Here is a 15,500-nt window from a genome sequence, read left to right as displayed (position 1 = left end):
AAAGAGTTCTTCAGCTGACATGAGAATTTCACTCTTTCAACTGTGCCTCTCGTTTTGCATATTGCTGGATGTTGCATTTTCTGCATCTAAACTGAATATGCAGGGCAGAATTATAACTAAACAGATATTTTGTCTCAAAAACATTTTGTGTTTAAGAGATTATTTTTCTTTTAAAAAAAAAAATAATAATAATAATAAGGGACACCAGGAAAACAATTGCAGACTTACAGAGGAAATTAATTGAGATATCTGTGATATAATGGCATAAAGTTCATATAAGGACATGTGACTTTGGGCCTTGTTTTCATTTCTGCATTTTAGTGGTTGTCTTGTTTCTTGCTTAATTTCTTAAATATATTGTTTAATAACTTAATTATGTAATGTATCACCTCCATTTCTAACTGTGTTAGCTGAAAACATGTTTTCTCAGCATGATGCAGTAAACATTAGAACAGATTGCACAATTTTGGTGCACAGTTTATCAAACACAGTTTGCAGCCAGACCCAATAGTCTGATCACCAACATTTGCTCTGTCCCTGGCTGCTTGTGTAACATGCCATAGGACACAAAGTCCCAGGGTATCACACACATTTATTCCCTATGAAAGAATAGTTAGTTGATGGTTCAGCAGTAGAAGGGATATTCCTCTCCTGACTAAGCAGGAGAGGCAGCCTCCCACATTATTCTTTTGCTCCTAGAACTTAGAAAACCTAAGCAAGAAAGACTCCACTAACTGCCTTCCTCACCAGCAATGATTTTATCTCCTACTTCTGTCAGGTGCAGGGAAAATGGCATCTTACACAGACTTCATTGCTCAAATTCCATTCTGAGCCCCAAGTTCTCCTCAGACCATACTGACTTCCAAACATAAGGGAAAATCTGGACAGCCGTTTAACAAAATGGAGTCAGGAGTCTAACAGTCCTCATGATGACAAGCAAAAACAAAAAGAAATTGACAAGGAGTTATAAGTTCCTCAGCATTCAAGAAAGACAGGTTGAGAGGTAGTACTGCAACCTGGCAGGAATTTTCATAAGATGTCTAAAGGTCCTCTCTCAGTATTCTTCTCTTTAAAAAGAATGTTTCCAAAGACTTCCACTGAGAGCTAGGCATCATTTAAACATCTAAACTTCTTGACTTTCAAATAATATCTGTCTCTGCTCACTTTTTGACCCTGCAGTCATCCATGCAAGGGAAAAAATGTTAAGAGATTCCAACCTTAACTGAGAGAGAAGATCTCAGCTTCAGAGCCTGCAGCATCTCCCAAATGCCAAGGAAAATGGAAAGAATTTAGGAGAGGGAAGAAAAAGAGAGCGAACACAAAGCAGTAACTATCAATTTTCACCTTCTAGCTTAAAGCTTTTCTCCACTTAAAACTTTTTCAAAAAATAACTCACTGACTTTAGACCTAGAAGTAAGCACTTTAAAATCAATGTGTTCACTGCATGTTAATTCTTTGTCTGCTTGAATAACAGAAGATCAGAAGACGTTAGACTTTACCTCCACAGCTTCACAGGTGAGGTGAGAATACTAGCAACACTGAGGAGACAAGTGGGAATGCAGAGAGAAAAAAAAATTATTATACATAAATATGCCTTGCACAAACACACATATTTCATATTTTTCTATATAGAGGTGGTTAAAATGAAAGGGGCCCTAAATGACAAGGATTTTTGTTAGAACCATTCTTCTGACAATGCTTTCTCTCCATTAAGATATCTGATATTATATATATATACACACACACATTAAACACATATGAGTTGCATGAACATAAGCAGGAACCTGTCTGAAAGATGTGCCTTTAAAGTGCAAACCTGCTATGCAGGGGAAAAGAGAAAAAAAAGTATCCACATTAAGAAAAATAACAGAGGACACACTTGTATCCATTTTGACAGAAAACTAGAGGTTAAGCTGTCTGGAAATTAAGGCTTCATCTGACATCTCTTATGCAAAGCATTCTGTTATAAAATTAAGCAATTCCACTGTAATACTTCTGGTTACAGAAACAATGCCTGCTGCTATTACATGGTCAATTATTATGTTGTCATTAAGTCCAGCAATGCGGTTTTTGGTTTCTAACCTCATCTAAGCTAACACTATCTGGAAAGTGAAAGAGGGAGTCAGTTTTCAGACAGTGAAGGCAGGAAGTTTATCATTTGCATAAAACAGCTTCTCAGAAATCAAAAGACAAAACATTTCTAGAGGAGCACAAGCAGAAAACTACTTTCTGCAGGCAACAAAGAATGCATTTGACATTCAGCTCCTGAGTGACGTGCTATCCATGCTACCGTGGAGGCTGTCAACTAATCAGTGCTAGTTGTCCTTAGAAAGGCTGCATGGAAAGCCATTCTGTGACTTTCTGATGACAGAAAAAGGCACAGATGAAAACGAAAAGACTGACTTTTCCCTACTTGCGTACGATGTTTTATTTTAAGCCCTATGTGTGAAATGGGGCTCTAAGTTTCATGTGCTCCTTTATCACATTTTAACATTATTAGATTGTATTTTGCTGTATTTTCTATGAATGCTCTTTCTTTGTTCTTTCACTGCTTCAACAGTTAGTATAGTTTAATTCTGCTGTATTTATTTCAGCAGACTGGATGATCTGATCATTCAGAATGGACATTTGCCCATAAAAGCGTAACCCATAGTGGTAGCACATTGCAAAATAAATTTTTGAATAAAGAATTTCCAAGCCTAATTAACTTTATGTCCTTAGCTGAATGTACAGCAGATGAGACAATATATATGAAAAAGGTACTATGTACATAAACAGAATTAAAGTATCCCTATCAAAAGTCAAAACAGCAATTTAGAATACCCTTTGAAAACAAATGTACTGTTATTTTTCTCCCTAGCCAAGTCTCTGCTATCCCCACTGCAACAACTAGCCAGAGAAAATTAAAATGCAAGGTATTCCTTAGAGCTAAGATAATTGACAGAATCTGCCCTTTAATAGAACACTAAAACAACTGTGCTTTTGAAAGGTGAACAATCCACTCAAACACATATTTGTTCAGGACTTGGAAAGAAGAATTCTCCAAAGGCTGTTGCCTTATCAGATCTGCTTGACCAGTAATGCCAACAGCTCTTAAAGTCAAGTAGAGCAGCACTCAAGTTCCACCTGAGCAGCCAGTGCTCAGTAATGGAGCAACCCACCATATCACAGGTCCATCACTGCAGAAATAAGTAGGAGTCAGCTCAGGAACTTACTGTGACAAACCACAGATGCCATCACAACTTTTTTATCTACTTTTTTATTCCAGGAAGGAATGGAAGGTGTTGCTGGAGATGAAATCACTAGCCATTCCAAAGTTTTCTCTTAATCTAGATAGATAATAAGATGTCTTGTAACCAACAAATCTTTAGAAGGCCTCTAACTCATCTGTTACCTAATAAAGTCATAAGCATGTCTTTAGATGTCTGCCTTCCTAATTTGAAGAAAGGGCTCACCACAGAGCAGATTGCCATCTCACTCTGAACAAAGGTGAAGGCATAATGAAATAAGGAATTCAAATTGTGAGAATATAGGAAGAACAAAGACAGAAAGTCAAGAAGAATTATACATATGAATTAACAGTATAAAGCCATGTCTAGAACCACACCACAACTGAGGTCTTGTTTGCACCAATACAGCAGCACAGGAAGGACAGTAGTTAGGACTTGATCCAAAGCCCACCAATGTCAATGGGCTGAGGATCAGATTCTTATTCAGCTCTTGGAGCTAATTCATCGATGAACTTAAAATAGTTTATATAGGCCTTGATATATCTATATATTTTAACGGTGTCAGAGCTTTGTCCAGCCAAGTCTTGAATACCTCCAAAGAGAGATTCCACAACCTCTCTAGTTCACTGTGTCAGTGCTTGACCAGCTTCACAGTGGAAAAAAATAAATCCCTGTATCTTACAAATATGGGAAGTGGCTTTTTTTCCCCATAAAACCACATTCAGACTTCAGAATGCAAAAGAATGGACACAGATAAGAAAAAGCCACATGTTAGGATGAACGAAAGTGAAGATAGGAAATCAAATTAGGTTTGCCTACATCAAGACAGACAAGGTGCTGAAGCCAACTGATTTTTGCATAAATGTGCTCATAGTATCTTGCTGAGAAGTCACTCACCTGATCTCGGGAATATGGAGTATCCACTATGTGTTTGTCTGAACACGCTGCTAGAAGAATCTTCATAGCATTTAGCTGAAGCAACATTTCACAAGCCATAGTATCAAAGAAAGTAATATTGGCAAGAGCTGCTGAAGCCAGCAGGAAAACTTCACCAGATGAGGCTTCTTGGCACAGTTCTAGGAATGCAGAGAATAAATTGAATAAAAATCATCCTCTCGCTGCAAAAACACATTTGTTTCAAAGCAGTATTTAACTGTCTGCAGTTTGCATTAGTAATCCTTAGCCAAGTTTGTAATGCTCAAGACAGAAGCAGAAACAAAACAAAATAAAAAAAAATGTTAAGTTGGAAATTATATACTACGTCACATTTTGAGGGTGCTTTATAAACTTTAATAACATTAGGCATCTTCGTTTGTGCTTCTGAACACTAAAAGCAATTGTTTCCTGAGCATTCATTTAAGTAATGAGAGTATCTACCTAGTATATCATTCTACAAAGAATATTCCACTGAATGTTGTTCAACACCTTGATATAAATGAGATGAAATACTACAGGCAGAAGGCTGACAGCAATTGATCCATAAGAGAATATTTCACCCATATATTCTGCTCTTTAGAACAAACTGCATACATTTTGCCCATCTCTAAGACTATTACTTTGTAGTCATCCTGCGTATTTTCCATTTTCGATAAGAAGTGCTGAATTCATGGTTATCTTTTAATTCCTTGCACACATATATTCTAAGTAAGATCTGAATCACCTGGCAATAACACTCCAGACTGTTTTAAAAATTAAACATATTACAGTAATTCGATTACTGAGCTATAAATATTGAAAGGACACTGGTGTGTGATTATTGAAACAGCTCTCCCAAAGTTACACATGGTTTATTTTTAATGCTCACATTTCCTGAGCAGAGTTTATATTACTAAAATTGAAGTGAAACTGGAGCACTGACAATCAGAGTTCTTCTCCTGCTAATCCCTTCTAGATGGCTTATTAAGGTCGTACTTTGACTATGGTGCACTGCAATAACTGCTAAATACATCTAAAGTCTGCTCAGATGCCTCTAGCAGTCTACTTACAGCAAATGTAGAAAACACAACAGCCATAAAGGAACAATTAGAAAAGTCCCTTTTAGAGACAAATATGAGACAGGAAGATCCTTGGTTCAGTTCATTTGGAGATTCTAATGGTAGCATAGCACATGGATATTATTTTCATAAATACGCATACATTTTACTCAAAAATGGACAGGAGTTGAAACTATTATGTAAGTGCAGAACACCCAGCTTCAGAATTAAAAAAATGGCTGAGTTCCTTAATCTGGAAAGCAGAGAATAGCAAACATTCTTTACAGAATGCGGTTAATGGCAGATCCCAGCCTTAAGCTGTAATTTTAGCTGGAAAGACTCAGAAGAACTTACTAACAAGCGCTGTTACAATTTCTTCCATATTTTCCAGAAAGCTGCTGAGATGTTGAGTGAATGTGAGATGTGGAGATGTGATCTGTGCAATTACTGCCGCTGCTTCTGCATGAGTGGCTTCTGAATGGGTGTTATCAGTAAGAATGTCAGCCAGGCACAGTATTCCATCGACCTATGGAAAAACAATAGGTAGAGGTTGGAAATACTCCAATAAATATTTTTGAAAACACAGAGGGGTTTTACAGTCATCTTTTCTGGGCTGTGGATTAACTACTCAGTTTATTTTGAATGACTTAAATTTGGTGGCACAAGAAGTTTCAATTCAGAAAATAAACTGAATTCAGCACAAAAATTTGCTGACCAACAAAAAGCCTTTTGTTTACTTCTCCTGTAATCACAGCATGGTTTGGGTCAGAAGAGACCTTTAAGACCATCTAAATCCAGCCCCTTGCTATAGGCATGGACACCTCCCTCTTGACCAAGCTGCTCAAAACCCCATCCAGCCTGGCCTTCAATGTCTCCAGGGAAGAGGTTGCTCAGCTTCCCTGGCCAACCCATTCCAATGTCTCACCACCTTCACAGTAAAGAATTTCTTCCTAATATCTAGTCTAAATCTTCCCTCTTCCAGTTTAAAGCTATTTTCCCTCATTCTGCTGACATTATTTTTGTCAAAAGAAAAAAGATATTATTCTCTGACAGAAGTCTCAATAAAGCACTCCTCCAAAAATGAGCCCTGATAAGCATATGTTAACTGCTGCTCTTCTCAGACTTGTTTAAAATCTTTTGAATGTATCCCATCAAGAGAGTTGAGCTCAAGTGTGCAAAAAGACATACATGGGCAGATTTTTTGCCAAATACTTTCTGAACATGTTGCAGGTTCAGAAAGTACCACTACAGACAGATCCATAAACCATGACAGATGAGTATGCGTGGGTTTTGTATTAGAGCTAGGTCCATTTATCCTTTGTTTATTCAGAAGAGGAACAGAAACACGGTTGAAAGTTACGTAGATTTATGCTTTTAGAATGTCTGATGTGTTCTAAACTCATTGTTTATGCAGATTAGCTGAATACATCACATATGTACACACTGCTCTGAATTACTGGAGATTCATTGACACAATGAAAGGGTGGACCAGAGTGGAGCCAACAAGATGCTTAAACTGCACAGATGTGTTACTTGTTAACATTTGAAGCCAGCAAAGGAAGGTCCTCTGTGTACAAGGAGACAATCTAAGAACTTACAAAGTAACAGGATTTTGCTTCTACCCCACTTTTACATGTTCCTGAATCATACATCATACTGTTCAAGCATGTGTAAAGGGAACAAATAGAGCATGAATGAGAGAATCACAGAATTACAGGAGTTGGAAGGGGACCTCTTGAGATCATCGAGTCCATCCCAAAAGATGCATGTAATATCAAATCTGCAGAAATTCACCAACGAAAATCTTTATATGGATGAACTATAGGGACAGTTTACAAACTTCATTGAGTATCTGTTTTAAAAACTGATCTTTTTACTTATTTGATGTTCTGAAAGAGCATGGAGTCAGATGCCTTATAAGCTACTTGGACTTCATAGATACCAGGAGAAATTATCAAGAACTTATCTCTGAAATACACTTTAACAGTCAAACAAAACAAAAAACTCATAAAGCATCTTACACATATTCTGACTTCATTCTCTGTCTATTCAAAGCTTCCTCAAAACATACATCTTAAGCCTTATTTTCTCCACAAAGTATATTTACCAAATTTCCAACTCATGTTTTTATTATATATTAATACATAATGTTGTATCCTGCAATGAGCATGAATTAAACTATTTTTTAAGCACAAACAATTAATATCAATTAATATATTTTACAAGAAAAGATCTCAGGTTGGTGGGAGCAAAAATCAGCCTCTGGAAGATCTCACTGGGATGCACTTTTTAATAGGCAGTTGACTATATCATTGGAACTCTAAAACAGATAAATAAAAAAGAAATCTATTTTTTCTTGTAGATTACAAATGGTTTTCAGTAGAGAACCTGAAGCACTGGCAAGAAGAGAAAGAATAAATTTTCGACATTAAACTTTTCCTTGACAAGCTTTCAACATTAATCTACCTATAGCAAAATATTTCCTCCTAGTTATGGCAGAATTCTACAGTTTGAAACAGCAGATTCACATCATTCTCCTGGCTTCACAGTATATTAATAGATCTCAGTGTCAAGAATTAATATATGTCCTCACAAGATGATTCAGTAGCCAATGTGTGCTAGACAATATCATATGCAAAAACACCCAATTTTGTCGCCTTGAAACTTCCCCAGGTCACACCTTGTCTGGGGCCTGAAGGATACTAACAACAACAGTCAGTATGAAAATTTAAAGAGATTCCAAGGCAATAAAAATATATATATATATTTCAGAAGAAGCTACTTATAAGATTTGGTAACAGGATAAAGCACTACTTAGCCCCAAATTTACTGGTTGAAATTCACTTGGCCAACTTTTTTTCAATGACTTCAGCAAAATGACCTTAGAGTAGTTTCATGCTGTTTGAGAACAAGTACTGGCTTCTGAAAGAAGTACAGCACAGGGTTGGATTTTTCCAACAGCACTGATTGCTTATATATACACTACAAAACACAAGCCACCAAGAAAACAAGGTCTGTATTCAACTTTTAAATTACATATCTGATTTTTTATATTTACTAAGTAATTGTGTTTGGAAGTGGGAAGTTGCTTAATCGTAAATATAAGTGGATTTATTATTTTCTTAATAATAAATAAAGAATTTATTTCTTAAATCCATAAAAGCCAGCACTGGTTAAGTTTCCTCCTTTCAATTCAAAATATTATAAAAAAAAACTTACAAATTCTGCCTAAAATACGTTCTGTACCCTTTTGGCTCCCACCTTAACTACAGAAGTTAAAATAAAATAATTCTGCCCTAGCAGGCAACCCCATTTATAAGTGTCTAGCAATAAATTTTAAAATGACAGGGGAACAATCTAATAAAAGCACTTTAACATCCAAAAAGAAATTGCTGCTCAAAGCATTTTTATAATTAGCTTTCACACTGAAAGGAACTTTGGATGACTTCCCTGTTTTCCTTTTAATTTTGGTGGAGTAATCAGCTAAATGTCAAATCTGTTCATCACCCTGGCAATACAAAAGGACCAGTTAGCCAGATAACGCAAACAAATGAATTCCATGAATGCAGTAAGATGCTGTGGAGACCCTGCATTTGAGGAATGGTGTTCAGTAAATGCTTGATCACTAAAGTTTCAAAATTGATAAATGGAAAAATGCCAGGAACTTATATCCTTATAAGCATTGCTCTGTTACATAAACTTCATCCAAGTGACAAAAATAAATACTTGACCACTTTACTGCATAGATAAAGTCTTCTGAAAGGAAATCATTTATTTTCTCTGCAACAGGAACGAATTCTAGGGCAGCCCTCTTCCTTCTTAGGAAGCACACCTGTTCCTTCTCCTGAAAATTAAGTAAAGCTAGACATCTGTAAACATGCTTGAACTGTCTTGAGTTAAATGCTGGCAATTCATAAAAATGTCAATACAGAACTTGCAATGAATTGCATTATTGGCTTTCCAGTTTGAAATATTACACTCAAGACAAGTATTAACTCTCTGCTTTCCACAATGAGGCAAACTTGAGCCTGTGATCAGATGTTCTGCAAAGTGCTCTGCAGATAAAAACTGCCTTTGCTCCACTGAGAAATATGCTGATTTATACCAGATGAAGTTATATTCACCTATTTTTAAAGTGTGATGATATATCAGTAGAGTGATGCCATTAAAATGTCCAGAAATGTGATTTCAAGTAATCAAGGCTACTGCAGAAATTCCAAGGCAACAGCATTGAGCAATGAAGAAAACACAACGGATTTTTGTAATGATTGTTGTACAGGGGCCATGGGACCTTACAAATATAAGCCCTTCTTTCATACTCAACAGAATAGTACAGAGCTGAGTAAAGGCTGAATGGTTACCAACTCAGAAGCATTAAACCTGGCAGTTATCTTAGTTATGCATTTAAAGTGACTTTGAGTGGGTTCATGGCAACTTCAACTAATAAAATTAAACTTCCATCCTTCAGAAAGGTATTTGCTCTTCCTGGTGCTTAACGATCAGGGGTCAATGTGAAGATGATCCGATCTATACAGGAAGTATTATTAGATGCATTTAAAAAAACAAGAGTTTAGCATTTCAGCCTGAGGTTTGCATTAAAATAGCAATGCCTAAGTAGCAACTGTGCAGCTATGTTGTAGGAAGAAATCAATTGCAAAGATTAAATGAGTTCCTTCTTCTGGGCTATAGAGGAGTGAATATGATAAATCTTATACACACTTTTATCTCCTTTAAGCCCAGGAAAAGCAATCACCTCACAGTGAATGTACTATGGCATTTGGAGATTATCTAATCTTGCTGCACATAAGAAACTGGAGCTAAAACAAAGCAAATCTTTTGTGTAGAAAGGATGGACAACATCAGTAAGGCAACACCCAGACATCTTTGTCTCCATTTTAAGAATGAGGGAACAAATGGCTTTGAAGTCCCTCAAGTCTGAGGATCAATACGCATGGTTAGGGACTAAATAATACTTTTAAAGTATTATTTTGGTATCTTTTTAAAAAAGAAACTACGCTACTATTAGCCTAGCAGTTCATATCTGCCCAGTGCCATAAATCACAGTTTACATTGCTTCAAACTACCAGCTGCCACCCAAAGATACATCCAACTTTCCCAGTCTACTTCCTCCTATGCCTTCAGTTCTGTAGGATAGCTGCTGAGTGGCTACAAAGTGCAGGAGAAGAGACTGAGAAGGAATTCACTCTCAATTATGTAGATGTCATCTACAGTACAGATCCTTCTACTCAATATTGATGTTTATACGTGTTGAATTAGTATACCCTGAGAAAGCAGAGGAGAAACCACCGTGCATAAATTACTGCAGTGACATGAAAAAGAAAGGGGTTTGTAATAGTCTTAGTACTCAGCATTTGTTAAATTATTTCTTCTGCTCTGTCATAGCTGGAAGAATCACAATAATGACCTGTCTGAAATCTCAGGAGTATACAAGAATAGGGGAGAACTATTTCTGTTTACAAAAGATAGAGTTGAATTTCTGTAAGCTCCATGAAATGTGACAGAAGCCAAGTATCTCATCATTTTCTTGCCCTGCATTTTGGTGGGTTGGATATGCTGGCTTGTTTTAAAGTTGCAAGAATCTATTCCTATTTGTAGGAATTTCTTGATATCTGCTTCATAAATTCCAGAAAGCATAAGTTTGCTTCTTTTAAATAATGGATAAGGCTTTATGTATTATACTTTGGGGTCTGAATTTCATTAAAATGAAGCAACACAGGCACAAAAAGAACTCAGCAAGAAGATGAGAGGAAGTGTCATGAGTTATATAATAATGCTGAACAAGACTCTGGGACCTGAAGTCTGAATGAGGGAAGGACCGTATGTAAGTAGTGTTAACATAGCCCTCATTTTTATTTACCCTGGGGGATCACAGTCTGAGTAGGAAAAACAAAAAACCACAAAAACAAAAAACATCTTATTCCTATAACCGAACAGGGGCTCCGGGGTTTTGCATAGCAAGGCACTCCAGAAAATGAGATATGCTCACTGAAAAAAACATGCTCGGACCATCTAGTTTTAAATAAATAATGTCACAGACACTGCATGGCATGAGGACATATTCTCAAACACCCGGTGTCTAGCATTTAAAAACAAGAATGCTCTTTCAACACATTTGATTACATTGCATTGCTTATTTTTGGCGACACTGTGCATTTCATTTTTAAGAAGTGTTTGTTAGTGCACCTCTTCATGAGCAAAAAAGCAAACCACACGCAAGCCATGTTTTTTAGAGGACCCTCTTCATCTATTACAATAATGAGGAAGTGCTGCTATCCAAAAAATGCAGCACGGAGGTCACAGCCAGAGAATCTGTCATCATCAACGAATCTAACTCTCCACTGTGTCTTTCTTCTCTCAGCAAAAAGGTCCTGACAGTATTTCTGCTAGAAATGTAGACATGTCTAAGCCCAAATTTTAAATCTTAACATGATATGCTTAGACATTAGACATTAATAAAATAATTACTGCTGTAACTTCACATACTTCTTCCATCAGACTAACATTCTCAGACAGGTCAGTAGAATACAGTACCAAGAAGTTAGAAAGAAACATAAACCTATCCTGTGCTCAGGGGTGACAATGAAAAGCCATGGCAGAGAGCAGAGACCTGTATTAGACTGGGCAGAAAGTAAATGGGAAACTACAAGGTGCTTCTTTCTTTACTGCTAATTTAAATATGAGATTCTGCAAATTCATTCAGAAACAGAGACCCTTATGCAAACAGTTTTCCCTGCAAGTATCCCTCACTTCAAGGATGTCTCTAAATTTAGCCTAAGAAATATCTAATCTCCACAGGATACAAGGTCTCTGCAGTTTTTGAATCACATGAACACTGATTAAGTACACCGTAGCTATAAGACAATTACCTAATAGAAAGCACTAAATATATACAGCAGCCTGTTAAAAATCAAAAACATCTAAATACATGTAACTTCCATAAAGGACTGTGCTTTATTCACATTGCCATCTCTGAAACTACTTACTGTTTTTAAGAGGTATCAAGCATTAATAAAATTGTTTGCAACATTCATTACTTCACGATGGCTGTTCAAATTTCTTAATAAATTAATTTAAATAAATTAGCTCCAGAGCTGACCTTGTATGTGCAAGATTTTCATTGGCAGAGAAATTTTACAGGCAAGTTTTAGAGCTTTATGATAGCCATTTATAATGAAAACACTCTCAGCACTTTAGCTATAAAACTTCTAGTGAGCAACTCAATAAGAGTCCATTCGTGTTGTAATAACAACAGAGGAAATTGCTATATTTATTTGAAAAAGAATTAAAGAAAAAGAATCTAAAAAAGTAGCAGTTTTCGTCTGGTAAAAATTGATGGAACTTTCCTGGCTGCAGCAGACTCAAACTATGTCATCCTGAGATATCTCTCTGGACAGGAAAATCTTTTGGGTCTCCTACAAATACTGATTTATTTCTATGGCAGCACTGTCAATAAAGAAATTTAAGAATTGCTTTAAGTATAAGAAATTTGGGTTTAAGATCAGCTGTTTGCATGGGATCCTTATTAGCAGTCAGAAGTCTACAATGAACCACTAGATGAAATGATCTCAGCATTTTTCTCTCCATTAGCATCTCCCAGCACAGTCAAATATAGCTGCTGTATTGATTCTGTAATAGAAGAAACAGGGGCAATCTTGAGGGGCTGACAAACTTGAATCTTTTTACCACCAGAATGTTGATTTCTCTCCTATCAGGTCTCAACATAAAGGAGCATATTATCAAGGAGAGCAAACATAATTAAAGCTAAGCTAGTATCTGAGTGCTGCACTGAAGAATAAAGAAACACACAAATTTTGTTAGATTTCCAATGGAGATTATGTTTTGAGCAAGCAAAGATAAATACAATGGAACACTTGGACATTGGGACAGTCCCAATCTGCATTCAAAATCATATTTGCAAGTCAGGCTTATTTTAATAGCCCATTATCACATCTTTCTCTGTGCAAAGAGAGAAGTGCCTGCCCCTCCAACAACAGGAAGGGTGGGTATGGCATATAGTTGTGCCAGGGAAGACTCAGACTGGATACAAGGAAGTTCTTTGCCTCAGGGGAGTCAAACTCTCTGACAGGCTTCCAAATGAGGTGCATCAGGAGCATTCAGGAGGCATTTGGATAATGCACTCAACATGCCGGAACTTTTTAGTTGGGCTTAATTGATCAGGTGGTTAAACTCTGTGTTCCTTATGGAACTGAACTATTCTATTAGAAAACCACGACAGAACTTGAAATTGAATTATTGAGTGAGCAGAGTCCAGGTTCAATAGGCCAAGACATTCTTAAGTTATTTTGGATGGAAATGTTTTGTTAAGGCAAAAAGAAAAAGGAAAAAAAGTCAACTTAGATTTCATCAAAGAAGCTAAACGTATGTTGTTGAAGAAAGCCCAAAACACTGCCTTGATTCTGCCACCCAGTCAGTGTCTGCTTGGGGCCTTTTTGTTTGTTTGATTGATTTTAATAATCCCTAAGCTGTGAGCCAGTATGATCAGTGTTAGGATAATACTCACAAGAGGTGTTGTGACAATAGGAACCTATAATTTAGCAAGTAGTAAATATTACAACCCCTAATAGCACTCAAGCTTTACTTCCCATAGGCAGTAAAAACTGATTCCACATTTCAAACTAACCTAATCCTTCACATCTGTAAAGTACAAATCTGAGCTAAAAACTGCATGTGAACAGGCTTCATCCTGCCATCTCGCAGTCTGCAAGTAGCACAAGAACTGCTGCAGCACTGACAACATTGTGAGGCATCTAAAGGAGAAACCAGAAACAGGTGACAACTGGAAAAAAGGGCATATAAGCATGTCATTCTGACACTGAGGCTAATCAATACTGTGTCCAAAGAGCATAACGTGATCAAAGTATACCTAACTTCTACAAATAGTTCAAACTCTGCTAAAAATTGAAGGTATGAGGCAACATTCTCCCCACATCTTTCTCACTCCTGGGAAAGCATCACAATATGGCTGAGCTAGCGTTGTAAGTAAAAGTGACTGCTGTAAGTAAAAGCACCAGCACAAAAAAATTGTTTTATATCAATTTCACTGTTTTTACTAGAGGTGAATTTAGCATACTTTGGGTGTACAGTCTTCGACAGTGTCTGATGGAGACAGAAAGCAACACAAAGCAAGACTCCATATAAACGATGTACCACATGGAAAGTCAACAAGGGTCTTGGTGGGGAAAAAAAAATGTATGTCAGTGCAAATATTTTTTATAAATAGCCTCCAAAAATAAATCTTGCACATCTTATTGTTTATCCCCATACTGGAAGCCTTCAAACAAATATTTCAGGCCAATATTTCTTATATATATATTCTCTACTGACCTTTACATGTAACTCACTTCAGAAGAAAGGATGACTAAAAGTCATTCAAAAATTTTGGCTTAGTCAAATCTGTGGTGTACCAAGGACCGCTGTTGATCCCACTATATTATGCTACAGGCTTAGTTCCATACTGAATATATTCCTTGTATTTCAAGCACATTAATTCTCTGAGAGCCAGAAGTCTGATTGTACCCTAATGAAGTCAGTGATAAAACTCCTTCCAGAAGAACAAGACTTAATTGAACTAAAAAGTGCTCCTCATGTCACGTAGTCCAAAATTTTACTGTGTCTTAACATTTCCAAGTAATCTCAGATTGTATGAACACCTGGAGATATTCTGTTCACAATGCCTGCTATGAATTTGTTTAATAACATAGCCAACAGTTATTACACAAAATAATTGGAGCTTTATTTTCTAAATATTTATGAAATGGTCACTTTTTTGCAAAGGACTCCGTGCGTGCATGTGTGCGTGAAATACTTAGCATCACAGATTCTTGGTATCCAACTGTTCTTTTTCCTACAGCCTAAGTCAAATACCAATAGCATTAGTTACCATACAGTTCCACTACAAAATAATTTCTGTATTGTCAATAGCAAAGACAGCAACAACGCTGATGAAGAATTTAATGAAATGATTTCTCTCCTCACCTAAGATTTCTTTCTGAAAAACTATGAGCATAAGTTTGTCACAACAACATGAATTTTGTTAACTGAAAGCAAAATCTATTCAATCCCAAAAGTTCAGGTGGTATGTACAAGATGTGCCACAGTTTAATGGACAGATTGACATTTATGGCTTAGATCCTTGGTTGTCTTACTGAAGAACACCATTAACCAGCATTGAAATACAAAAGTCATTACAAATCAAGGTGAACAGACACAGCAAACACAAGACAGTACCTGTGCCAAGCAGGGAGGGTTTTTAAGG

The 15,500-nt window shown here is 36.6% G+C and overlaps 1 protein-coding gene across 2 annotated transcripts in view; it reads right to left on the bottom strand.

The window, feature by feature from the left end:
- INSC (INSC spindle orientation adaptor protein) overlaps window positions 1–15,500 on the bottom strand; it is a 119,596-nt gene that overhangs the window by 15,581 nt on the left and 88,515 nt on the right. For both annotated transcript variants that reach the window (XM_042814862.1, XM_042814863.1), the window contains exons 8-9: window positions 5,558–5,729; window positions 4,128–4,306 (exon numbers count right to left, since the gene is read on the bottom strand). In XM_042814862.1, coding sequence (XP_042670796.1) covers window positions 4,128–4,306; window positions 5,558–5,729 — 351 coding nt within the window. The remainder of the gene's footprint in view (window positions 1–4,127; window positions 4,307–5,557; window positions 5,730–15,500) is intronic.

The sequence above is a fragment of the Centrocercus urophasianus genome, unplaced genomic scaffold (assembly GCF_019232065.1).
Source record: "Centrocercus urophasianus isolate 14NV4802_14NV808 unplaced genomic scaffold, USGS_Curo_1.0 seq_14, whole genome shotgun sequence".
Lineage (NCBI taxonomy): Eukaryota > Metazoa > Chordata > Aves > Galliformes > Phasianidae > Centrocercus > Centrocercus urophasianus.
This window is presented reverse-complemented; position numbering and strand designations above follow the sequence as displayed.